Source organism: Symphalangus syndactylus, chromosome 23 (genome assembly GCF_028878055.3).
Source record: "Symphalangus syndactylus isolate Jambi chromosome 23, NHGRI_mSymSyn1-v2.1_pri, whole genome shotgun sequence".
NCBI classification, from domain to species: Eukaryota; Metazoa; Chordata; class Mammalia; order Primates; family Hylobatidae; genus Symphalangus; species Symphalangus syndactylus.
This window is the reverse complement of record NC_072445.2, coordinates 40664548-40681364: the sequence shown is the minus strand read 5'-3', so window position 1 is coordinate 40681364 and position 16817 is coordinate 40664548. Positions and strand designations below refer to the sequence as shown.

Genomic DNA, 16817 nt, shown 5'->3' with positions numbered 1-16817 from the left:
TACCCCCTAGATGCCGGTAGCATCCCACTCCAAATTGTGACAAAAATGTCTCCAGAAATTTCCAAATGTTCCTTTGTGTGGGCAAAATTGCTCCTCCCTGTACAGAACCACCATCCTAGAGGCTTGGGTCCCTGGGGAAAGGCAGGGGGGAAGGGGACCAGTGAAAAGGGGGACTGTCAGTCACCCGTGTCCACATGGAGTTGCAGAGGACAGCCTGTCTCTGCCTTAGTTTCTCCATCCTGCAGGATATATTGCCTGGGAGGCAGGCTGCCCAGTTCTGAGTAGTCAGTCTTTGGCCTGACTCCATGGAGCCTCATTAATCTCCCATTAATCACATTAATAAGCAGTTGGCCTCCACTCCTCTTCCCACCTATTCCAGCCCTGCCCAGGGCTTAGGGACAAGTCACACCAAGTAAGGAGAGGAACCCACGTGTCCAGTTCTCCACTCCTCTCATGAGCCCAAATGCCTTGAGGGCCTGGCCTCCTGCCCTCAGGTCCTGGACCTCTCTACGGCCTTTGCCTGCCCCACTTCCCTCAGAAAGGCATCCTCCAGCCCTGGCTTCCACTCTGTCCAGGTGGAGTGGAAACATTTATTGATTGCCTACTGTGTGCCAGACACTGTCCCAGGCTCTGATGACACAGCAGGGATCCAAGGTGCTTACTTTCCATGGAGACCCATAGTGGGCAGAAAGGGGTTGTGACTTCTCTGTGCTAGAGACCCAGGGAGTCTGTCCTCCCCTACTCCAGCCCCAGGCACTGTCACTGGGGAGACAAGTGAGTCTCTGAGCTAATGCTTGCTTTAGGCAGGAACCGAGGAAGGGAAGTAGGAGCTCTGGGGTGCTCCTAAAAATGAGATGTCTGCATTTCTGTATAGGAGCGAATGGGGACTTTGAGGCAAAGAGACAGCCGCGGAGCTGAGGTGGGAGGGAAGAGGTAGAGCGAAAGCAGAAGCCCCTGTACACTGAGCATCTCTTGGCCAAAGATCTTGGCCTCAGTCCCTCTGGGTGGCCTGACCTGTCTGTGTCCCTGGTGAGGGATGTGACATATGTCCCTGTGGTTCTGTGTCTTGTCTCTGTCACTGCCTCTGCACTCTCCACATATTGTTGTATGACCTGTGAACATCACAAAGCACCTTTCTCTGCAGCGAGGGTCATTCGAGGGCTTTCTCTCGCCTTTGCTCTTTCACCTGATCCTCGCGGACAGCTCCACCCAAGGTGGCAAGAATGACCATGTGTGAATAAGGGGTGTGGAAGCTGGGCTGATGCAGGAGAGGTGGGAGGGTGCGCGTGAAGCTGGACACAGATCAGAATGTGAACCCCACCCCGTCCTGCTCCCAGCCAGAGCTCAGTCCTTCTAGAACCAGGCCATCCGCTCCCCACTTCCCCAGAGCCCTGGAGGTGCCACCCTCGCTTCCCTCCACTGGGGCTGGCTCCGGTGCCTGCTCCTTTCTGGTTCCTCTGCCCCGCCCCCAAATCCCACCCCTTGGCAGGCACCCAGGTGCCTGGCTCCATGACGCAGCAGCTGCGGTCTCCTCTTATCAGGGCTCCCCTGTGGGTTGGGGTGGCTCCATTTGTTTAAGACTTAGTCCTGAGGAGCCCCAGCCCCCATGACGTCAAGATTGGCTCCATATAAGGTGAGGGGTCCGCAGCCCATGGTCCCCAAGCAGCCACCCAGCTCTGACATGGCCCAGCCGGTCCACAGCCTCTGCTCCACCTTTGGCCTCCAGTGCTGCCTCCTCTTCCTTCTAGCTTCTTGGGAGGCAGGTAAGATGCCCACAGGGGGTACAGAACACAGAAACAGCTTGTTTCTTAGTGTTCATAGGGTTGGACAACAAATAGAAATGAATGAAGGGAGTGCGCACCGGGCTGCTACAGACGGTTGTCTAGAGTGTTCTCTGCTCAAGTTTGCTGGCTAAGGGACATGTAGTAGGAGATGAAATCCAGCCTGTGCTCTGCTCTTTAAAACGTGGCTCACAGGGCTGCACCCATCCAGAGGGGGTTTCTTCAAGTTTGCATAAAGACACTGTAGAGGCTGGCAGCCCTGGGCGGTGGGGGTAGGCACCTGGCATTCATTGAGCACCAACTCTAGCTCTGTGCATGGAATTCATAGCTACTCATGGTGATTTCTTTCCTCTTCTTCTTCTTCTTCTTCTTCTTCTTCTTCTTCTTCTTCTTCTTCTTCTTCTTCTTCTTCTTCTTCTATTTTTTTTGAGAAAGAGTCTTGCTCTGTCGCCTAGGCTGGAGTGCAGTGGCGCAATCTTGGCTCACTGCAGCCTCTGCCTCCCGGGTTCAAGCGATTCTTCTGCCTCAGCCTCCTGGGTAACTGGGATTACAGGCACCTGCCACCACGCCTGGCTCATTTTTTTGTATTTTTAGTAGAGACAGGATTTCACCATGTTGGCCAAGCTGGTCTCAAATGTCTGGCCTCAAGTGATCCGCCTGCCTCGGCCTCCCAAAGTGCTGGTATTACAAGTGAGAGCCACCGTGCCCAGAGACTCATCTCATTTCATCTCAGCATCCCCTAAGGTGGCTAATAATATCCCATCTTATAGTTGAGGAGAGTGGATTCACAGTGATTATGTCCCATATCTCACAGCTAGAGGGAGGTAAGCAGGAATTCCAGCTCCACTGCCCCCAGCCCTGGGGGGACAGGTGGAGCTTCTCTCCTGAGAGCTCTGTTTTGTGCAGACCTAGCTTCCAGTCCTGACTCAGACCCATTTGCCTACTCTGGCCTTCCACACCATCTGTAAAATGGGCTGGATGCTGCTGCCCGGCTGTACCAATATTTGATGCCTACAGAGCATTTACACTGCACCAGGTGTTGCTCTAGGTACTTCATCCACGTTTACTCATTGAATCCACATGGCGACTCAGAAAAGTGTGCGTCAAAGGCTCTGTTCCTGTCTTACAGTTGGGAAACATCTCAGGGCTTTGATGAGAAAATGACTATTGACAAGTTTGACGAACAAAACAAACCCTAAAGATAAGATGAAATTATGAAATTAGTTCACTTAGTCAAGAAACGGACTGTGACTGAACCCGGGGAGCAGAGATGCTGAACACAGGGGCGATGTGGAGGGCCTGGGCAATTTGGAGGAGGGTCTCCACAAGGCAGATGTAGAACAGCAGATTCAGAGACACTGTCTACCCACTGGACAGTCATCCAAGGACAGAGCCATCCACAGGGTGATATTAGAGGCAGTGCCCCTTCCCTGAGCGCAGTCAGGTTGTGGCCAGGGGTGGAGGCAGGGGCAGGTGGGTGGTGAATGGCGGGGACTGAGGAATCTTTGAGCTGCCTCTGAAAGGTCTCAGCAGTGCAGCCTGTCTGTGCCCTGACTTGATGTCTGTCTCCCCTACCTTGAGGGTCTGGAGACAGAGGTACCAGAGCCTCCCAACACCTCCCGGCCCCATCTCTCCCGCCTTTCCTTCCCCTTCCTCTCAGGCGGATTGTCCACTGGCTGCTCTCTCCTCCTTCCATCTTGCAGCTTAAGGAAGAGGAACCTGCAGGGGGCGGAAGGGAATCCATTCCATACACAGTCGCTCTGAGATTTGCTTCAGGGTGGAGATCTGAATTCCTGAGATTCTGATGGGGCCATGTGGGTGTGGTCTCGGAGAGGAGATAGGCGTGGCTGGGCGGCACGGAGGGAGGGGTGGAGAGGACAACGAGAGCTGGCTGCTCCCATTCTGCAGATTTTGAAGACAAGAGTGAGTGGGTTACAGGTGGGGAGGGCTTGAGGCTGGGCTCGGGTTGTGATGAGGTCGGGTGGAACTGGAGTGTGAATCAGGGCTAGTGCATGGCTGTGCCCAGCAGAGAGAGAGGCCAGGGCAGGAAGCGAAGAGGGACAACTGGGATGGACGAAGCCCTTTAGTCTACCATTCTGGTGAGGGGGCCCTGATATTTGTCCACAGGACCAGTCAACATCTAGACAGATAATTAGATCCTGGAACCCAGGAGTCTGCATCATGCAGTCACAGAACCACAGGTACAGTCTAGATTAAATCATCTGAGGGCAGCACAGGTGCAGTCCAGATTAAATCATCACAGGGAGGCACAGGTGCAGTCCAGATTAAGTCATCAGAGGGAGGCACAGGTGCAGTCTAGATTAAATCATCCGAGGGCAGCACAGGTGCAGTCCAGATTAAGTCATCAGAGGGAGGCACAGGTGCAGTCTAGATTAAATCATCTGAGGTGGCACAGGTGCAGTCCAGATTAAATCATCACAGGGAGGCACAGGTGCAGTCTAGATTAAATCAGAGGGAGGCACAGGTGCAGTCTAGATTAAATCATCACAGGGAGGCACAGGTGCAGTCTAGATTAAATCAGAGGGAGGCACAGGTGCAGTCTAGATTAAATCATCACAGGGAGGCACAGGTGCGGTCTAGATTAAATCATCACAGGGAGGCACAGGTGCAGTCTAGATTAAATCACCACAGGGAGGCACAGGTGCGGTCTAGATTAAATCAGCAGAGGGAGCACAGGTGTAGTCCAGATGAAATCATCTGAGGGAGCACAGGTGAGGCAGGAGATGGGAATTGGGGCTGGGGTCCTTGGAAGAATCTAACAAGAACATTTTCCTATAACAAATGTTATTTGATTTAATTTCTATAACACAAATAATGTATGCTCATCGTAGAAAATGGAAAATAGAAAAAATTTGAAAGAAAAATAAAATCTCTCTGTATACTCCCCAGTCCCCAGGCAATCATTTGATTATATCTCCCTTTAGCTTTCCTTTTTTTTTTTTTTTTTTTGTAGAGACAGTTCTCTCCATGTTGCCCAGACTGGTCTCAAACTGCTGATCCTCCTGCCTCAGCCTCCCTAAGTGCTGGGATTATAGGTGTGAGCAACTGTGCCCACCAGCTTTTCTTTTTCTATGTCTGTGTTTTAAGCCACTTATTGAACTCATACTGTATAGGTATTTTAACAAGCATTTACCCACATTATTGCAAATGGAGCATGCCATTTATGGGGGTAAGGATACCAGGAAACACTAGAGATGCTCTTTTGGGAGAGCATGCCCTGACAGAGACTCCAAGGCATCAGTTGCTTAGCAAGATGTTCTCTCTTTCTCTCTTCCTTCCTTCCTTCCTTCCTTCCTTCCTTCCTTCCTTCCTTCCTTCCTTCCTTCCTCTTTCCTTCCCTCCTTTCTTCCTTCTTTTCTTTCTTTCCTCCCTTCCCTTCCCTTCCCTTCTTTTCTTTTCTTTTCTTTTCTTTTCTTTTCTTTTCTTTTCCTTTCTTTCTTTTGACAGAGTCTTGCTCTGTGGCCCAGGTTGGAGTGCAGTGGCATGATCTTGGCTCACTGCAGCCTCTGCCTCCCAGGTTCAACTGATTCTCCTGCCTCGGCCTCCTGAGTAGCTGGGGTTACAGGGTCCTGCCAACATGCCAGGCTAATTTTCGTATTTTTAGTAGAGATGGGGTTTTGCTATGTTGGCCAGGCTGGTCTCGAACTCCTGATCTCAGGTGATCTGCCCACCTTGGCCTCCCAAAGTGCTGGGATTACAGGTATAAACCACTGTGCCCAGCCGATGTCCTCCCTTTCAAATGAGTGAACGAAGCAGATGGCGGGGACTTTTGGCATTGTGCATCGTTTTGATGTTGTGGGATTTGTTCTTATTCTTTTATCCCAGCTGAGCATCCACCCACAGTGTCTTGTGCTAAAGTTGGATTTTCCTCTCTGCACCTCCTGCCTATTCTTCAGTGACCAAAACAGTTCTTTTCGGGCTATGATGGTTGTACGTGGAATGAATATCTCCTGGTGAAAACTTCATAGGGAAATAAGTCACTACCAAAGTAGATTGTCTGGGGAAGAGATGCTCCTCTTGTCCTGGGGGTTTACACTGATTTGCCTCTTAGCTGCGTCAGGACCAAGGAATCCCTTGAGCTTTACCTCAGCTTTTTACAATCTATGGTTCCACAACTGTTTGATGCAGATCTAAAATTCTAAAATCTTGTTATCTGAGTCTAGTTATGGACTGTGATCCTGTGGTTTAATGACAACTGGTATCCCAGAATTGGTGGGCCAGAGGCCTTCTTTCAACATCTTTTAATCTCAGAGCTCAATTACTTAACAGCAGAAGTTGCCCTTTGGTCTTCCAGCCTGCAGAGGTCACAAATACATTTGGTTTTTACTTAATGTGCATGATGAAATGTTGTTGGCGAGGCTTCTAAGGAGTTTTCATCAGTCTTATTCTTTCATTCATTATTCAACAAATATTTACAAAATGCCTCCTATGGACCAGACACTGTTCTAGGCTGGAGACAGCAATGAACAAAACAAATAAAAATCCCTACCAGGCCAGGCCAGGCCAGGTGCAGTGGCTCACGCCTATAATCCTAATACTTTAGGAGGCTGGGATGAGAGGATCACTGAAGACCAGAGTTTGAGACCAGCCTGGCCAACATAGTGAGACCCTGCATATTAAAAAAAAAAAAAAGGTGGGGATGGGGCATAGTGGCTCACATTTGTAGTCCCAGCTGACAGGGAGGCTGAGGCGGGGGGATTGCTTGAGCCCAGGAGGTCAGGGCTGCAGTGAGCTGTGACCATGCCACCGCACTCCAGCCTGGTGCAGAGTAAGACTCTATCTCAAAAAACAAACAAACAAACAAACAAAACAACAACAACAACAAAAACCCTGGCCGGATGCAATGGCTCATGCCTGTAATCCCAGCACTTTGGGAGGCTGAGGCAGGCAGATCATGAGGTCAGGAGATCGAGAATATCCTAGCTAACACAGTGAAACCCCATCTCTACTAAAAATACAAAATATTAGCTGGGCATTGTGGCACGTGCCTGTAGTCCCACCTACTCAGGAGGCTGAAGCAGGAAAATCACTTGAACCCGGGAGGTGGAGGTTGCAGTGAGCCCAGATCGCACCACTGCATTCCAGCCTTGGCGACAGAGCGAGACTCCATCTCAAAAAACAAACAAACAAAAAACTTTGCCATTGTGGAAATTTAATTGTATTTATCACATATCAGAAAGCGATGAGTGCTGTGTTATTAAAACACAGCAGAGAAAGTGGCCCAGGAATGCAGAGGCTGCTGTTTTCAAGAAGGTAGCCACAGCAGGTGAGAGGTGGATAGAGTAGGCACGGGGGTAGGGCTACTGCTCAGGCTCCCCTTACTACCAGGAGAAGGACAGGGCAAAGCATGAGATTATTTCAGAGACTACAATGTGGATTCAACAAACATTTAAACAGCTTCTGTGCTCCAGAGTCTTCCATGGTCTGTACTTCCTTTAATTCTCACAGTAAGCTGGTGCAGTCAGCATCATGGTTATTTACAGTCGAGAACATGGAGCTTCAGAGCACTTAAGTGACCTGAGCAAGAATGCAAGACCACTGAGGGACCGAGCCTGGATGTCAAACCTGTCCTCTGATTCTTTAAGGCCAGTGGAAATTGCCCTTTGCATTGCTGCCAGCTCATTTATTCACTCAATAGATGGTCATTCATCCCTTATCATGTTTAAAAACATCTGGGGCACAGTGAAAAGTCTAATTTTGCCAATTACTTAACCTCTTTGCGTCTCCTTTCCCCACCTGTAAAACAGTAAGATCACAATCCTCACTTCACAGGTTCATAATTATTTGATTAAATAAACAAATATATGAACAGCACCTTTCAGGGAGTCCACACATGTCAGTGTCTTTCCTTCTTTAAAAGACTGGGCTGACCTATTGGCTGTGGACTGTGGTCTTAACCAGCAACGACCTGGGCCTGGGAGCCCAGGATGTGTGTTCAGATTCTGTCTCGACCTCTTACTTGCTGGGTGTCCTTGAGAAGATTACTTAACCACTCAGAACCTTGTTTCTTCATCTATAAAGTTTGGAGAATAGGATAGTTCTCAACCTCAACAGGTTCTTGTGAAAAGTAAATAAGTTAATGTATGCCCTCACTTGTAGAACCTGCCTGTCTCATTGTAGAGCTCCAGAAAGGTTGCCTGTTGCTATTGTTGTGGGACTATGTACAGGTCACTTTTCCTCTGTGAAATGTAAATTTCTCAGATGTAAAATAGGGGAAGTTGACCGCTTCTAAAGAGCCTTATGGAGCATTGGGAGATCAATCACCATAGAACAGAATCCAGAAAGAGAATGTCTGTGAGGCCACCAGCCATGTCCTGGGGCCAGGGAAGGTGTCCAATAAACAATAGCTATTACTGGTATTGCTGCCAAGGAGATCAGGTATGGGATTGGGACAGTGGAGTGCAGGCCTGATCATTCAGCCCCGTTCTCTCCCCTCACTCTCAATTCCTTTCAGAGACTTGGGCTTCTCTATTACCTTCACACCCTCCTTGTCCTGCCCATATTTCTTTCAAGGACTAAGCTCCCCAGGCCGATTCTGCCCATCAGCAGGCAGGTGGACTGTGGTTTTCTTGTGATTGGGAATAGGTCCAGGTTCCAGTTGCCGCCTTGAGCTAACAGGGACCAGAAACCTCAGTTATGTAATGACACTAACTCTTTCACTCTTTGGTGATCTCTTGGCCTTCACTCTTTTGGCTAAGTATCAGAGACATCTCCTGTGTCTCCATCAGGTTGTTTTTCCATGGAATTAAGGCGTGTATCTGTCCACTGATAGGGGTGTTTTCTCTCACACCCTGTCCTTAAACATAGTCAGTCCCTCCCACAATCTAGTTGCCTCGTTTACTCCTGTCAGGACCCCCAAGCAGATATCTTTTCCTTTCAAGATGGCCCCCTTCATCTATCCCCAGTTGGCTTGAAATGTGTGAAGAGGGGGACCCAGTGGGGTGACCATAAGGGTTGGGTCATCTCATCCATTCCCCTCATCCAACTTTATCACTGAAATGAAAGTTTCCCATCTCCTTCCTCTACCCATCCTCCATTCTTCTTATACATCTCTCACTCACAACCTGTGTCTACCTGCTAATCCCTAGGGAAGTTCTGCCAGAGGTCTTACCTCAATTTTTCACACTGTTACATTTGGGATGGTGTTAGAATGTTATGGAAAGGTGAAGAGTCTAATGTTTATTTCTGGTCTTCTCAGCTATGCCATAGAAAGAAGACTCCATTCCATAAGTTACAGACCCTAAAGGGGCACCTGCAAAGTAAAATGCTAGTCCATACATGCCCTCAAACCTTATCATTGGATAGGCATGGCAGGGAGTGGAGGTCGGCAGGCACGCTAACAACTGTAATGTGAAGTTGAAGATAACAGGACAGAATGATGAATAAAGACCTTTTCAAGCACGGAAATGAAGCTGGATTTTATCTGCTTAGACGGATCAGAAAAGATGCCCTAAAGCCAGAAGGCCTTGAGATGGAGAGTTGAGGAGATGTGGAAAGGGATGAGGTAGCATGCTTGCTGAAGGCACAGCCTGAGCCTAGGGGCTGGAGGTGAGAATGGGGAATAGATATCATAGAATTCAGAGGAGACTGGCTGGGGAGTCATATCAGGGGGAACAAAGAGATCCCCTAGAGAAGGAGGTGGGAAGGGGGAGTTGGAGAAGAACATGGGGGAAGTTTCTTATTTGCCTCTCTCCCTCCACAGGTGCTACTACATTCCAAGAATATCAGAAAACTGGGGAACTCTCAACATCTGATCACATATTTCCCCTCACTCCAGGCATTGTTTATAGTATCCCTTTTGATCACATTGTTCTGCATTCAGGACAAACACCTCCAGAGCTCCCTAAATCTACAGAAATCCATGAGCAAAAACGCCACTGCAACACCACACGCCATTCTAAGCCAACTGACAAGCCTACAGACAACTCCAAAATTACAGACCACAAAAGCTCTACAGATAATCATGAGGCTCCTCCCACTTCTGAAGAAAACTCCAGCAATCAAGGGAAAGACCCAATGATCCGGAACCAGCGCTCTGTTGATCCTGCTGACTCCACTACCACACATAAAGAATCCACTGAAAAACAACATATAACGCCAGCACCCAAGAGCAAAATAAATTGTCGTAAGTCCACAATAGGCAAATCAACGGTAACAAGAAAATCAGATAAAACTGGAAGACCTTTGGAAAAGTCCATGAGTACTTTGGATAATACAAGTACCACCTCACATAAGACTACAACTTCCTTCCACAACTCAGGCAATTCACAGAACAAGCAAAAAAGCACATCTTTTCCAGAAAAAATCACAGCAGCCTCAAAAACAACATACAAGACCACAGGAACCCCAGAAGAGTCAGAAAAAACTGAAGATTCCAGAACAACAGTTGCCTCAGACAAGCTCCTGACAAAAACTACAAAAAACATACAAGAGACCATATCAGCCAGTGAGATCACACAATCTCTAGCAGAGCCTACAGAACATGGAGGAAGGAGAGCCAGTGAGAACACCACACCATCCCCAGCAGAGCCTACAGAAAATGGAGAAAGGACCCCATTGGCCAATGAGAAGACCACACCATCCCCAGCAGAGCCTACAGAAAATGGACAAAGGACCCCATTTGCAAATGAGAAGACCACGTCATCCTCAGCAGAGCCTACAGAACACAGAGAAAGGACCCCACTGGCCAATGAGAACACCACACCATCCCCAGCAGAGCCTACAGAAAATAGAGAAAGGACAGCCAATGAGAAGACCACACCATCCCCAGCAGAGCCTACAGAAAATGGACAAAGGACGCCATTTGCCAATGAGAAAACCACATCATCCTCAGCAGAGTCTACAGAACATGGAGAAAGGACCCCAATGGCCAATAAGAACACCACATCATCCCTAGCAGAGCCTACAGAAAATGGACAAAGGACAGCCAATGAGAACACCACACCATCCCCAGCAGAGCCTACAGAACATGGAGAAAGAGCAGCCAATGAGAACACCACACCGTCTCCAGCAGAGCCTACAGAAAATAGAGAAAGGACAGCCAATAAGAAGACCACATCATTCCCAGCAGAGCCTACAGAAAATAGAGAAAGGACAGCCAATGAGAACACCACACCATCTCCAGCAGGGCCTACAGAAAATAGCGAAAGGACAGCCAATGAGAAGACCACACCATTCCCAGCAGAGCCTACAGAAAATAGAGAAAGGACAGCCAATGAGAAGACCACACCATTCCCAGCAGAGCCTACAGAAAATAGAGAAAGGACAGCCAATGAGAAGACCACACCATTCCCAGCAGAGCCTACAGAACATGGAGAAAGAACAGCCAATGAGAACACCACACCATCCCCAGCAGAGCCTACAGAACATGAAGAAATGACCCCATCAGCCAATGAGAACACCACACCATCCCCAGCAGAGCCTACAGAACATGAAGAAATGACCCCATCAGCCAATGAGAACACCACACCATCCCCAGCAGAGCCTACAGAACATGAAGAAATGACCCCATCGGCCAATGAGAAGACCACACTATCCCCAGCAGAACCTACAGAAAATGGAGAAAGGACCCCATTTGCCAATGAGAAGACCACACCATCCTTAGCAGAGCCTACAGAACATGGAGAAAGGACCCCACTGGCCAATGAGATCACCACACCATCCCAAGCAGAGCCTACAGAACATGGAGAAAGGACAGCCAATGAGAAGGCCACAGCATCCTCAGAAGAGCCTACAGAACATGGAAAAACAACAGTCAATGAGGACACCACACTATCCTCAGCAGAGCCTACAGAAAATGGAGAAAGGACCCCACTGGCCAATGAGAACACCACACCATCCCCAACAGAGTCTACAGAACATGGAGCAAGGACAGCCAATGAGAAGACCACACCATCCCCAGCAGAGCCTACAGAACATGGAGAAAGGACACCATCAGCCAATGAGAAGACCATACCATCTCCAGCAGAGCCTACAGAACATGAAGAAATGACCCCATCGGCCAATGAGAACACCACACCATCCCCAGTAAAGCCTACAGAACATGGAGAAAAGACTACATTGGCCAATGAGAAGATCACACTATCCCCAGAAGGGCCTACAGAACATGGAGCAAAAACTACGTCAGCCAATGAGAAGATCACACCATCCCTAGCAGAGCCTACAGAACATGGAGAAAGGACCACATCACCCAATGACAAGATCACCTCATCTGCAGCAGAGTCTACAGAACATAGAGAAAGGACTACATCAGCCAATGTGATCACACCAGCCCCAGCACAGCCTATAGAACACGGAGAAAGGACCACATTGGCCCATGAGAAGATGACAGAAGTCACAAAAAAGTCCACAGAACACCCAGAAAAGACCACGTCATCCACAGAGAAAACCACAAGAACCCCAGAAAAGCCTACGCTATACTCAGAGAAGACCACATGCACCAAAGGGAAAAACACACCAGTCCCAGAAAAGCCTACAGAAAACCCAGGGAACACCACACTGATCACTGAGACCATAAAAGCCCCAGTGAAGTCCACAGAAAACCCGGAAAAAACAGCAGCAGTCACAAAGACTATAAAACCTTCAGTCAAGGTCACAGGAGACAAATCTCTCACTACTACCTCTTCTCATCTAAATAAAACTGAGGCTACTCATCAGGTGCCCATTGGTTCTTTCACCCTCATTACATCTAGAATGAAGCTGAGTTCTATCACATCAGAAGCCTCAGGCAACAAGAGCCATCCATACCTCAATAAAGATGGCTCACAGAAAGGTATCCACGCTGGACAGACAGGGGAGAATGATTCATTCCCTGCATGGGCCATAGTTATTGTGGTCCTGGTGGCTGTGATTCTCCTCCTGGTGTTCTTTGGCCTGATCTTCTTGGTAAGGGACAGATGTGCCCCACAGAAATCAACCTATGGGATAGGGAATTGAGGACACATTAGGGGTTACAGGGAATAATGAGTCTAGGAAAAGAGACATGGCAGAAGTGGGAGGAACAGTAATAGAGGGAGAGTTTTGGTGAAAACTAAGGAGAAAGACAATAAATACACAGGAGGCAAAAAGCTGGAATTGGGGAGAAGGCTGTGGCTGAGAATGAAAGGGTGTGAAAGAGAAAGTGTGCGTGGTGGAGAGTCTGGGGTATGATAATAGGAGGTATAAAGACAAGGAGAATATGATAGAGTGGGGAACTGGAGATGGAGCTGGGACTCATTGTATTGGATCTGGAGCTGGAATAAACATCAAGGTTTGGATGGAATCTTGAGAATAGAATCAAGACCTGAGGTGAGTGTTGCAGAAAACAAATCGCAGATTGTTCTCATTCCTCCTTTCTCATCCCAATCACAGGTCTCCTATATGATGCGGACACGCCACACACTAACCCAGAACACCCAGTACAATGATCCAGAGGATGAGGGTGGCCCCAATTCCTACCCGGTCTACCTGATGGAGCAGCAGAATCTTGGCACGGGCCAGATCCCTTCCCCACGGTGATCTTGGAGCAGGCGCCCAGCCCTGGCTATTCCATGCTCTGCCCCTTTCCTGGATGAGGAACTGGACTCACAATTTCTATTTCCTGGACTACAGGAAGGGCAAAGAATACTGACGGTTACCAGTATTAACCCTTCCTCTGTTCTTAATTGAAATTGGTTGGGGAATGAGGTGATAAGCAAGGAGGGTGTAAGTTTAGGGGACAAAGAAGAAAGAATGAATAATATGAGCAGACATTCCCTGTAGAAGGTGAGGTCTGAGAATGAAAAGGTGTTTGATGGACATGTCGTGGGGGCACCAATGCAGAACACTGCACTGAGTCCTAAAGGAAGGACAGGAGCCTTATAGGCAATGCCCCAGACTGACTTGTGAGTGGGGATTATGGGGAAAGGAGGGACTGAGGGCAGAGTCTCTGGGTTTCAGGACAGCATTATGTTATTTCCATTCACTATTACTTAAGAGTTTGTGTGTAAACAGGCTCATCTCTGAGTTCTCAGGACCCTTGCCCCCCCATTTTTTTTAATGAAAAAAACAAAAAACAAAAAAAACGGATCCAAGAAGAAAAGAGAATTTATTTCCTTCTCCACTCTCTCCATGCCGTGGAGAAAAAAAAAGTCCAGAAGAAATCATAAATATCTCTCATCCACATGGTTGCTTCCTCTTCCTCCCAAATCCCTTAGTTTTCCTAAACGTCTACAGTGGACACTCTGTTGGTTTGGCTTGCTGGGTTGTGGGTGGACACACGAGGAGGGGATTTTTATTTGGCCAGCAGTCTCACCCACTGATCTCCATCCCAGACCTTCCCTGATGGTGTCTCAGCATTTATTTTCCTGTCTCTTCCATCAAAAGCCAGCTGTGGCTTTATCTCGTAAAAGTTACCCATCTTCTCTACCATCCCCATCCTCTCTCCTCCCACCTTCACCCCAGATTCCAATTTTCCTTCTTGTAGGCATTTCATCTGTGTGTGTTTTTTGGATTTTCTCTCTCTCTTCTTACGGCCATTTCACCTTATTACTGATTGGGCAGAGGGGGAAAAGGAGAATGATGATGATAGTTTCCTTCTGTCTATTGACCTTTTTTATAATAAAGTATAACATGTTTATAAAGGGCATCGTAGTTATTAGACTATCCATTGGGAGAAAGTTCTGACTGGCATTCCTGGCTCTGGCTGAGATCTTACAGAAGAGGAGGAGCCAGAGGAGCTGGAGGGCAGGACTGGCAATCTATGGAGGGTCAAGAAAGGGGAGGCTGAATTTGTATTGCTCCAAAAATGGCTCCTTTCTGGGTTTAGATAAGAGCCAGCCTCAGTCCAGGCTGGGTTTATTTGCATGGTGACAAAATGAGTAGAAAAACCTGTCAATTAATAAGCAAGTATTTTAAAGCAACTATTATATACTCTGTTGAGGATATAAAGAAGTATAAGACATAGTTCTCACCTGAGACACAAAGACATGAAAATTAAAATTAAATAATTCAACAAGAGTTGTCACAAGTTAGGTGCTATATAGAATAAAACAACACCCTAATTCATTAAGCCCAACTCCGTGAGCATCTACTGTGCCCCCTATTTATGTTAGGACACCAGCCCTGCTCCAAAACCATTCTGTGCTCATGTCAGTCCCAACAGAAACCTCCCATCACCCATGCAGCCTTGGCTCTCTTACCAGAGGAGTATGGCATCGTCACTAACAGAACAGGTGCTCTAGCTTGCTGCCAGGCTCCTAAACCTAACTCCATCCAGAATCAAACAGCAGGGCCACAGATCACTCGCTATCTGCTCCTTTGGGCATCCCCATTTGCTGAAAGCTGGAAACCTATCATGGTCAGTAATCCCAACCCTGACACTGATGTCACTGAACTATCTGGCCCTGGCTGGGCTGGGAAGGCCCTTATTACTGAATCTCCCACCAGAGACCCGCTCTGCTAAGGGCAAGATTGAAGCTTGACTCTCGGAGAGCAGGCATGCCAGGTGCCAGAGGGACCCAGACTTAGGCCCCTGGAGAAAGGAGGCAGAGGGACACCTGGGTTCTGGAAGGGGCTGGAGAGCCCTCGAGAAAAGGAGGAAGATGCCTGGATTTTAGTTGTCTGGGTAGACGGTGACTCAGCCTGTGGCATCTGCCAGGACAAGAGTGTCTCTCTGCCCTGGGAGGGATGCAGAGACCCCTAAACTCAGCCTGGACCCCAATTCAAAAACAAAACGAAATAAAAACACCTTTGCCTCTAGAGTCTTAAACATCCAACCGGACAGACCCCTCCCTTATCAAGACACCAAAATGCAGCACTGGGGATCAAAGGGTGTATAAGGGGGATGGAGAGGTTCTTCGCCCGGCAAACGCAGACTGTGGGCCTTGGGGCGCGGCGGGTGTCTCCTTCCCACTTCCCTCTCTATTCCTCGCTAATTATCACTTTGAAATCTAGGCGGAAATCCTTTAACAAGCTCCGGGGCTGGGCCCTCATTAGGGATAATTACTTCATGAGTAGGACGCGAGGGAATGCGCTCCCTCGGCCCTCGGGGAGTACACCTCAGCGGAGCGAGTGCCCCGAGGGCAGGAGGCGGCCGGGGCGCCGGAAGCTGCTGTCCCGGCGGAGTCGCAGCGGGGGTTCCGGTTCCCGAAGACTGCGGCCCCCCCTCGTTCCCCCAGGTTCCGCTTTGCGGGCGGCTTCTGATCTCTCGCGGACAGCTCAGATTAGTGGCTCGAGGCCACCTCTCCCCGCAGCTTCCCAGCCCGACTGCGCCGAATCCCCTCCTCCCAGCCCACAGCCCCCAGGGAGGGGCCTGGACTGACAGGCCTGGGCGTCGCTCCTACCCCCGTGACATTGGCCATAAAACTGACACGTTTGTGCTGTGCTTTCACGTACATCGCACCTGTGATCCTCCGATCACCTTGCGAGTTATGAGGCCTGCTTTACAAGCCTTATAAGAAGTTACAGACCTTATAAGAGTTCTTCTTGTAAGGCCTGCTTTACAGATGAGAAAACCGAGGCTCAGAGAAGAGCCCTGTTCAAACCCACACGGCTCCTATGGAACAGAAGGCTTGCTTTATTTTCTCCAAGCCTGCATTTCACTTTGTTCCTCAGTGGAGCCAGGTTCTCTGACACCGAGGCAGCCCCACCTGGATGGGTGGGATGTTATAGGGACCACCTAAGGAACAGGGTTCTGAAGATAAATCAGTGAACAAAACAGCAACAGGCCCTGCCTTCAGGGAGCTCACAGTTCACTAGGAAAGGCAGAGATCACGCAAAGAAGGCATATAATAAAAGAGAGGCATAGGTGTGCAAAATACTGTCAGGACCCATCTCGTCTTCCCACCATCAAGTCTAAAAAACTGCCTTCATCAGCATCCATTCTCCCTCACTAATATCGGAGTGTTCGTGCACTGTGGCTCTGGCTCCCCCATCCCACCCCTCCTGCTTTCTTCATGGGCTTCTTCCTCTTCCAGTTTTTACTTCTCCTTCTACAGGGTCCTTCCCATCACCAGCCAAATAAGCCCTAAGCAGTGTGCACAGGAAGCACCCAGAGGA

At 48.8% G+C, this 16817-nt stretch overlaps 1 protein-coding gene across 1 annotated transcript; it reads left to right on the top strand.

Moving 5' to 3' along the window:
- The first annotated feature begins 1681 nt into the window (after positions 1–1681).
- On the top strand, positions 1682–14168 carry MUCL3 (mucin like 3). The gene is made up of 3 exons (XM_055263397.2): positions 1682–1763; positions 9505–12686; positions 13152–14168. The coding sequence occupies exons 1-3, from the start codon at positions 1682–1684 to the stop codon at positions 13296–13298; spliced, it is 3411 nt and encodes a 1136-aa protein (XP_055119372.2). The 3' UTR covers positions 13299–14168.
- The last annotated feature ends 2649 nt before the right edge of the window (positions 14169–16817 follow it).